The 10,728-nt window shown below is 32.2% G+C and overlaps 1 protein-coding gene across 1 annotated transcript in view; it reads right to left on the bottom strand.

The window, feature by feature from the left end:
* LOC107454777 (retinaldehyde-binding protein 1-like) overlaps positions 1 to 10,728 on the bottom strand; it is a 22,076-nt gene continuing 11,348 nt past the window's right edge. Inside the window, exons 6-8 of the mRNA XM_071185770.1 lie at positions 7,104 to 7,297; positions 2,733 to 2,843; positions 1 to 418 (exon numbers count right to left, since the gene is read on the bottom strand). Of these exons, the coding sequence (XP_071041871.1) occupies positions 245 to 418; positions 2,733 to 2,843; positions 7,104 to 7,297 (479 nt within the window). The 3' untranslated portion in view covers positions 1 to 244. The remainder of the gene's footprint in view (positions 419 to 2,732; positions 2,844 to 7,103; positions 7,298 to 10,728) is intronic.

Genomic DNA, 10,728 nt, shown 5'->3' with positions numbered 1-10,728 from the left:
TTCAGAGAAACAAAACTTTATTTTTAAAAATAAAATAAAAGACTAATAGATTAATAGTGATGTGGACTTATACATTACTTGCCTAATTAGAGATTAGGTATAAACTGACTAATAGCGATAATAAATAATAATTTCTGACCTGTATTAATATTTCATTAGTTCAAAAGGAAAGGCTTGTATTTATGATCTACGTTTGATGGTTCATTAGGTACAAATTATTTTTAGAGAATTAATCGTATTGAAATCAACGAAACCCGCAACGATGCATTGCTTTATACTTTTCTAAGTATGAATACGCTTCCTTTTTGACCCATTCGCTTGCGCAGTAGTCAGTATTGTCGCCATCATATTCAGCTGGCAAAACTTCTTTTGGAATGTACTTGTGAAGATGCTTCATATCACTTCCGTGAAAATGAATCTAGAAAGTAAATATTACAGTTAGTATGTACAAATAGAAAAATAAAATACACAAAAATCATGAGCAATGCTTACTATGAATAATTTATAACTATGATCATATTTTATTGGTAAAACAGCAAATGAATGGGGACTTCGGCAATCTATTACAATTAAATTCTTAAATTCAAGCTCCGTTTCCTATTAGCATTACTTCATCAGAACACCACTTTACTATAGTTCGTTCACCAGGAGTTGGCACTTGGCTCTAAAGACAAGGGAACTCCTGGGTCAGTACCCCCAGAGGCATGATTTGTTATGGGTACATGGAGGACTTTGTGACTCGACAGATTTAACGTGCATCAGTCCCCATTTACTACACGGGAGGACTTCGGCCGGCGAAGATCGAACCTACTATCTATTGGACATGGGCCCAGGAAAAGCAGGAATATTTTGTTGCGCATAAAATTGTTTTATATCCGTATAAAATGATTTAATAACAACGCAGTTTTTCTACCTCTAGCATAATGTGTAACTGCTGCTAATCTTCCGAATTATGCTGGATTCATTGGGAGGAGCTCATGATGGCTTAGCGTGGTGTCAGGGTTGGCTTAGCTTCCAGGGTGGTGTTCGGGCTGGTGTTTCGAAATTCTGCAAAAGGCGAGTGCTTAACTTTTCCTGTGACCTGACTGTCTTACTAGCAACGATAATTTTTCCATTTGTGGAGTTATGCTCTAAGGCAGAGATCTCCTTTTTTTTGGCAATGAAACCTTAAATCATCAAATTTCCTTAAGCGTTACCCCAACTCCAAACAAAAAATATATATATATTAAGGTGATTGTTAATATATTCAACAATAATATAACGTTTTACTTTAAGATTATTTCATAAAACAAATGAATATTTTTAATTGTTTTATCATTAATAAGCCTAAATTAAATTTTATGTCCTACAGCTAAATTTGCAGTCCTGGAGCTCTGTCTAGTCTCGTATTGAATCTGATTTTGGATGTATGTACATAAATTGAAAGCAATTAAAATGTAACGAATTATGATTTTCTTTGAAATGAAAACTAAAAAGAACTGTTATAAACGTTGAGATTGGTTATTAAGGAAACATCTTTATTGCCACCTCAGTAAATTTAGCTTAATTTGAAAAGCCCTTTGGAAAATATAAATGCATTTTTTTTAAAATCCATCTCTTTTTCATAATTTATTCATTATACCGCCCATGGCCTGCAATAGCGGCATAGCTCAAAAAATCAAGTTTTGTGATAAATGGGTTTAACGTTTTTATTGCTAAGCAAAAGGCATAATAAATGCCTTAGTTTGCTTAAACGATGATTGCCATCAAGTTGAATTATGAATTGTGATAGTATTGCTGCTGAAAGAATGAGTATTTTCATATTTGCACCTGTTCTTAGCCCAAAAAGCGTGTTTTTTGAGTTGTGCCACTATTGCAGCCCATGAGCGATATTGTTATTAAAAATTTATATATTTATTTTTTTAAATGAGCCATTTCTTTTTTTTTGTTGGTATTTCAGCTTAAATTATTTCATAAAGGCCACCAAAATAACAAATAATTAATAGCCTATTGATTAGATTCAAATATAATTTAAAGCATCAAAATCACTACGAGTTAAATGGAAGTCCTAATTCATAGAACTCCTGTAACTTTTCCACGGAGTACTAGGGTTCCACGAGATACCATTTATGATCCGCGGCTTTATCGTTGTTTTTGCGAAATGCTACAAAATTTACTCAACAGTCTCAACTAGAAGCAATGTTATATACATACATGTACTAGCCCACATTATTCGGTCTACATTCATGCACAAACCACGTTCAAATAGTATCAATTTTCTACACATAAAAAAGTATAACCTTAAATGTTTCAAACATTTATTATTATGTTTTTTTTTTCGATGACTCTCAAGAAAAAAAATCTTTACTTTTATGAAAAATTCGAAATATAGAAAAATATAAATAGTACAGAGAGGATTTAGTAAAATATTTAAGGAAAAAGGAACCAGATATGTCAACTTTAATAACTTAAATCTGATATATCTAGTCCCTTTTTCCCTAAAATTAACGAAAGCCAAGTAGTTTATGACAAAATAAACTTCGAAATAGATTTTTTGTTTCCTCTCATTGAAATTAGCGTAAGTTACAACGAGAAACACTATCTTTTAAAGAACAGTAATATCTTTAAACTGCCTGAATAGAATATTTTGCCATCACATGAGCAAATTTTCTTAAAATGAGTGAACTTGAATGTGAACCGAACATCTTATAGGCTTTAAAATAAAACCGATAATTAAATGAAAATATATTTACCCTTTTCTTAATTTTTTCTGTAAGAAAAAACTTAAAAATGTTGAAGATGTACGAAAAGATAACCGATTCGTTCACTACATGAACTTGCTTAAATCTGATAGGCAACGTATTCTATAACAGAAAATAGAACATTAGATATTTTCACTTGGTTTGAACAAATAAATACATTAAAATCTACTAGCTAGGTGTTTAAAAAGTTATTAAAGGAAAATTTGAATGAGATGGAAATGTATGGTTTGCTTTGTCTTAAGGAGATGCTCTGTAAACGATCTTTTTTACTCAACATGTTACGAAATTATTTACAAAGTGTGCCAATAGATGGTGCTGCAAGCAGATAAGTACCATGACACGGTGTTTTCAACATGACCACCATTTGTAGAAAACACGTGGTGCAGTCTGAGGATAAAACTTACTATCTTCGAGGAAATGTTTAATCTAATATGATCTGACATGCTGTAGAAAACATGGTTTTGTAGTTTATACAGTAAGCAGCGTCTTCCATTGACAAAATTTAAAAATAAGTAAGAATTAACTTTGTTTCTAAGCAGGACGCAGCAAACCCTATACTTCTATCTCTTTTCGTTTCTTTTTCAATGATTATTACAAATTTGGAATACTAAGTATTGATTATCCCTAATTCAGAGATTTTAAGTGATTAGAGAATTTTAAGTGATTTCGTTGCTTATGAAAACTTAAATTTATTTTCAAATTAAAACAGATTTATAGCTATTTTGACGATTTCCACCTACGATACAATTATTTGTTTCAAAGTCTTATTTTTTTTAAAAAGTTCCAGTTATTAAATACATAGTTTAAACAATAATGCTTGAATGATATATTATAATTTTATCTATGTTTTTTTAAAATTTATTTAAAAATTAATATAAGAAATACATCAATGCCACTATAAGAAGCAGAAATAAAAGTTTTATGAATCTTGTCACTTACCACATATGATGACCAAGTTGCAAAAAAAAAATGGTGATTAAATTTTTTTTATTTGGTATCCCAAAAAAAGAGAAGGAAATTAGCTTGATTTCGTAATGTTGAAAATGGCATACATTCAAAGAGACTGCCACATCTCTTAATTTTAATTCAAATATTTGTCTTAATTCTCATCAGGTTTGAGTTCTTGATTTTGAAAAGTAAATATATAAAAGGAAATACTGCCACAAGAATATCCTGATGCTAACCCCCATGTTAATATTTCTAAATGAGCATTCTAAGCATTAAAATACATTCGAACCTTTTTGTTTACGTGCATAAATTATGTCAAATAAATTCTGCTATGATCTAATACATGAATTTTAAGATTAATTTTATGTATCATTTATTATAAAATGCATTTTTTTTCATTAAAATTATCATATTTCAATTACAGTTACAACAACTTCTCTACTTAAAAAACTGATTGAAATTAATGTTTATATCTATTTGTTTTGCAATAATGATTAAATTTTAATTATTGAACATAAAACTCTTGAAATATTTATAATTATTTTAATGTAAAAGATTTATTTTTATTTTCAATTGCTTGGAGTTATTTGGATGTTCCTTTTTTTCTAAACTTCAACTATTTTTTTCTATAGTAATTCCTAGAAGGCTATCATGTTTAGTTCCATTAAAAAATGCATTCAGAACATTTTGATTTTTTTTCCATTAGTTTATTTCATATAAATAATAAAAATTGATTAAAATTTTAAATGGAATCCTTTTCATTAAATCAGTATTGTTTTTATTATATGGCTGATTTTCTTATATGACTGATTTTCTTTTCCTCGGGCCGGGCAAGGTTGACTCAGCCTTTCATCCCTTCAGTGGGTAGATAAATGAGTACCAACCATGCTTGGGAACTAAACACTGGGGGTTTCGCGTTCGGCTGACCACCCAACCGGAACATCTGCTCCTGCACCCCAGAGCCCAAGGTCAAGAAAACTGAGATGGGCACAGTAGGCCTTGGCCCTCTATGGGCTGTCGCGCCACTGAGTTTAGTTTAGTTTAGATTTTCTTAATCATTAATCTCACTTAAAATCTTTTCACTTTATTTTATGATTATTCCGATTTATTTAATGATTATTCCGACCAATAAAAAAAGGGTGTAGCAAGCAAATCAGTAGGTTATGAGTTATACACTGTAGAAGTTAAAAAAAAAATTATTAGAGAAAAAAATCAAAGCTTAAAATAAAGCATAACATTTTTGAAAATTGTATCAAGTTTTTTTAAATTTTATTTTAATTCAAGATTTTCCTATTATTGATCATCGTTCATTTATTTTTATATTACCAAGATTATAATCACTTAATTTTTCATGAAATATTTATTTTCATTATAACTATAATTATATTATTAATTTCCATTTACATTAATTTCCATAATAAACATTAATGTTGAACATTAATGTGATGTTGGGCTGCCCGCCTGTACGCTTCCCGTTATTTTGACAATGATTTGTTGTTTTATCTATCTCATTCGCTTTTTAATTCTGTTTTAATCTATTTATTCACTACATTGTGCTTTTTTAATTGGCTTATTTACATTGCCTTTCCTTGCTTGCAAATTTTAGCGTCACCTTTTAATTGTATTTGATAATTGTTTGTTTTACCACTTTACATCTTCACCTCCTTTTGTTTTTCATTTGAGATTTTCTTGGCTCCTTACGCCTTGTTCTTCTGTCTTACCTGTTGTCAATTTGTCATCGACTGTATTGGTTCTTTGATCTATATTAACTTGGGACCTCCGTTTACCTGTGACCTATTAATGTTTTCTTATGTTCACTTCAGGTACACGTTTTTTTTAATGGTTCACTTTATGTTTTACTGTTCTTGAATACATCAACAGTTTATACTTTGTGTCCTTTATATCCTGTCACAATGTTAATGATCGCTTTGGTTTAGCGACCCAACTTACTCTGTATTATTACTCGTTTTAATCCTATGTACTGCCTGCACATGATGCATTGTATGTCATACTCTACTTTCCTGCGATGTGTTGTAAAATTTTTCATTTGTGTCTTTGGCTCACTATAAGGGAAGCTCCGTCGGCTTCGGCACTATAAGGCGGGACTCTCGGAGCATTTTAATTATTTTACTGCTGTTGCCATCAGACTCTGCAATGTTTTCGTATTTTTGCACTTTTTGTATTTTATGTACTTTTCAATTTTTCTTGATTTTAATAAACATTTACCCGTATGCCCTAAATTGGGGCAGATCGGGGTAAATATTTCATAATAAACATTAAAAGTCAATATTTTCAAAAATCATTTTTCTTTTTTGTTCTAATAAACATTTTGCACCTTGTTGTTGTTGCTGCCTCTAATGGCACTTGCCAATACTAACAAGCCTGCTTTGTGAAACCGTGGGAAGTTTAAGGCAGACGGTACGTTTCCTGTTTTTCAGTTTCACCATCAGGGGCCAAGAATACAACTTCATCTACACGTGCATCCCAGCCCAGTTTGGAGAGTGAACCCATTCATGCATCCATTAAATCACCCACAGATCGTAATTTTGACCTGAACTAGAAAACGATCAATCTCCAATTCTGTACTTCCAAATGTATTGATTTGTAAAGGGAACTTGGAGGGCTTTGTGGCCCAACAGATTTAACGTCACCATTTACTACTCGGAAAGTCTTCGGCCGATGGGGATCGAACTCTCGACCACTTCAACATGAGCCAAACGCTGAACTAACTAGGCTATCCCGGACCTTTTTCTGCACCTTAACTTCATGAAGTATTTCAAATTAAAATTAATTGCCATAAATAGAAATAGAGGACGCCACTAAACTCCGTCGTACAGAGTGAAAGTCGACGCTTGCTAAGCATTAGTGAACATTAACATTAGTTGAACATTAACATTAGTGAACTTGAAACATCAGTTGAATTAGTGTTGTCAAACATTTCGGAGGAAGGGGTTAAAAGTGTTTCAGAAAAAAATTTTTTTTTCTTCATTTGTGCAAGGAAACGTTGTCTGCTATAAGATATGCAAATTATTTAGATTGAAAACATCGCGATATGGCGCTAAATAGCAATATTTTCTGACGATAAGGTGGTATTAAAAATTCCGATATCGCTCAGCATTCTCAGCTACTACCTTACATGATTCAAACTTTGTTAGTTTCAAAAACTATATGAATAGGAAATAACAGTCGACATGTTTAAAGCCCTCAAAAACAAGGATCTATTTTCAAGACTTTGCCGATGTGAATCAATTAACGGTTTTAAGGCCATCCCAAATTTTATAATAATGGCCTTTAATATTGGGCACTTAGTTGATGGTGAAAATCCTATTAGTATAACAAATGTTTTTCAGAATATCATTCTTAAAATGAGCAAAACTTTAAGAATTTTTTTTTTCTTTTTGAAAATTTACTTACTCTGAGAGCTTTAGATATTAATTGTAAATATCTTGGTGATAGTGTACGTATATGCTTTAGAGAGATGTTTTTGGCATCAAATATAACTTGAACTCCACACACTTGAGTAGCTGGATCTTCAATGCATTGTAGCAATAAAAATGTCATCGCGGAAAAAACAACTGGCAGTGAAAATTCATCAGGATCCCATCTACCTAGGTGAGATAAGTTAAAAGTGTTATTAACACTTACAAGTTAAAAATAAAAGCATTTTGGGTTAAATCGAGATCAATCTTCCGTCGAAGTAATTAGTTGCTTAAAATATTATAACAGTTGTATCATATTCTAAAATTTAAGTGTCATCTTCACAACTTACCATGCTTTTCCGAATGCTTCACGTGGTCATTTTTCTTTGGACACGACTGTGTCCATTTATAGCCTTTTAATATTAATAGCTATGGCAAACCGCCGTTCATTTTGTCTAAAAATCAACATTATTTCATTTTAATTTCCTTCTGAAAAAGTATTGAAGAGCGTCCCCAGCTGTTCGACGCTTGTTATTTTTTTGAATAGCACTATAGCGTGCTTGCGAATTCTTTTCTTGTTTGTTTCAGTGAAATTTAAATTGAAAGAGCCCGTTATTTTGTAATCACTATAGGCGTAATAATATCGGATGGCGCGTTTATTCAAGCTTAGGCGTAAAAATCAATCGAAAGTGGTAACCCGGAAATCTTACGACGAATTTTAACGCCATCTGTGCTTCGTTTTACACAATCAACCATCCATTGCACGGCAATATTAAAGAATTCCAGTTGGTTCAGAAAATATTTTTCCTTGCAAAAGCAAAAGCAATTAGTTAATAAATTAGAGTTGAAATTTTTATTTTCTAAAGCACCATATAAAAAAATGGAAATGAATAGATAGTCGACCATGTAAAGCTAAGTGCAGATGGCGCTGGGGGTCAAATTTCGCCGGAAGACTTTCGGGTTACTACTTCCGACTGATTTCTACGCCTGAGCTTGAAAAAACGTGCCGTCCAATATTATCATACTTGTAGTGTTTTCAATACAGCGCGTTCTTTCAATTGACTTTTAACGAAACAAACAAGAAATGAACTTGGAAGAAAACTCCAGAAGCTTGCTGTGATGCTAACCGAAAATAAAACAAACGGCACTTACAAATCTAGCCAAATAAGAGACAAAACTCAAGGCATAGTAAACCTTACACTTTATTTATGGTTGTGATACTAATTTGTTTTAGGCTCATCGCCTGTTAGAATTACAGTAAGCTCTTATGAATCGTGAAATTACGCTAAAATTTAAACACAATTCAGAATGATAAAACTTCCTAGAATATTAAGCCTGTTTGAGCATCGCCTCGTAAGAAAGCAGAGTGACAGACCGAAAGTTTTCTAAATTATTTCCTGTTTTCGGAAGCTTATTGCTTGCATTCAGTCAATCATCCATACATAAAATTATGCTCGAAAGTCTCCAAATTGTGCAATAATTGCGCTCAAAACTGGTTATAGACTCCTTCTAAATCGTCCAACAGAAAGAGATGGAATTTGGCATAAAGATAGCACAAAGCACGAGAAAGGTCACTGTCGACATTTGTTGAGTCTGTATATCAGCAGATGGTGTTAGTTCCCTGTTGAGAAGCTTTTAAGTTTCACTTCTGTTTTTTAAAATTTCATGTTTTGGTTTACATTTTTTTATATATCCGTATTAATACTTGTTGCAGTTTTTCGGCACGAAAATTTATTAGAAAATAAAGTAGATTTTTATGAAAATGATTGCATAATAATAAACTTTTTTTGATGACTGCACCGGACTGCAGGTAAGAAAACTTTTTTCACCCACATTATTTCGTGATTTATTAAAAATTTTGGCATCTGAGACTAGATCTAAAACTATCAGGAAGTGGGCCTTTTTGAAATTATGACATGTAGTTAAAAATCATATAATATGCCACTTTTTTCATAAAGCCACTTTTCGTATCACTTCAACGACTAACGGATAAATAAGAGCAGAGTTGCCGATCTGTTCCTGATTGTGCATAAATTGTGGAGAAATATTTTCTAATGGTCCAATATCCAAGAAACATACGCTGGAACAAAATTTATGCTCGAATGTATGATTCTTGGTTTAGTAAATGCAAGTTTTCACCCACCACTAATTTTAAATAATTCAAAGAGTTATTCAAAATGCCACTTTCCATTGTGAATTTCGTTCGACAGAAATACAAATATTCACAAAGACCTCAAGATTCCGACCTTATCGCAATATATTTACAAATTAAATGCAAATTTCCTTGACCAAGCCATAAAATGCAATATAGTGAACTTCAACCAGACATTCAACTTTGAAATCTAGAAAAAAGATATAAAATTCAGACTAATGGCTGCTCACTTTACATCCGACGCCTCATATCACAATCATAATTATAGCCTCAACAAACTTCCTAATCACAGATCCACATATAGCATCAGATTCAGCAACAACAATATTGAAAGATCTATCTAGCGTTTCCCCAAGTAGACAATCAACCTGCATACAGTTCTATTGCCACACATAGTTTAAAGCAAGCTGCTTTATTTCATTTACATTATTCTTATTTATTCAAGCAAGGTGCTTGAATCCCCCTCATAGCTATCACACTGCCTTCTGACCACAAAGAACTCACACAGTACTAAATAATTCACGATGGATGGGATAGGGGCCAAACTAGCATAACTAAAAAGGAAGAAGATTGCGATTTCGTGATGAGCCTTTCAAAAAAATTAGCAAAATTAACCAAAAATCGGTAAATTTTAATTAATAGCAGGGATGCCAACTGTTCCGCATTCTGCAAGAAAAAAAATATCTCGAAAGAAACTTAAATAGTTAAACCAGAGATGCCAACTGCTCCGGTTTCTTCAAAAGTTTTATTAAATTGTTAACAAATGAAATAGTAAAACTTGTAGAATGATGATAATCACGCCTACTCCTAAAAAGTATCTCCAAGAGAAAACTGCAATAACGCTATAATTCATATGATACTTTCGATTCTTGATATGTATTGGTAGAAAAATTACTTAAAATAAAAAATACTGAACTAAAAATAAATAAAATTTCGTTACAACTAGAAAATATGTACTTCAAAGCACAGCAAGTTAGCATCTCTGTAAAACGCGTCAAATTAGGCTACTAGCACTTACTTTTATAAGTGTCACCACGAAATAGCAACAATGCTGGATGCTGGATATTGGGGTTATCTCGGCGTTTGGCGCGAAGCGCCACTAACCGATTCATCGATTCTGTTTTGTTGTATTCTGGGAGGTCCTATATATCTTTGAAGTTGTAGTATGTTGTAACAACAAGTCAAGTCCTTAAGGAGTAAATCTTTAGTTTTGAAGGGAAAATCATCTTTGGATTGGGGAGATCCCCTTGAGTAGAGTTGTATGATAAAGTTAATAGTATTTTGATAGTATGCAGTCTGAGCATAAAAAGGCGGTAATTGGGCTGAAATTCGAATTATCACTGATTATATCAATATCGAACAATTTATTGAAATCCGATGTGGTGCATGTCTTTGCGTCGCTGTAAAATTTTGTGGTCAATTTAGCTATAAAGCAATTGATATCATCAATGTTTAAGTCTTTTCTGAG

Source organism: Parasteatoda tepidariorum, chromosome 9, assembly GCF_043381705.1.
Source record: "Parasteatoda tepidariorum isolate YZ-2023 chromosome 9, CAS_Ptep_4.0, whole genome shotgun sequence".
Lineage (NCBI taxonomy): Eukaryota > Metazoa > Arthropoda > Arachnida > Araneae > Theridiidae > Parasteatoda > Parasteatoda tepidariorum.
The sequence above is the reverse complement of the archived record's forward strand: the minus strand, read 5'-3'. Positions and strand labels throughout refer to the sequence as shown.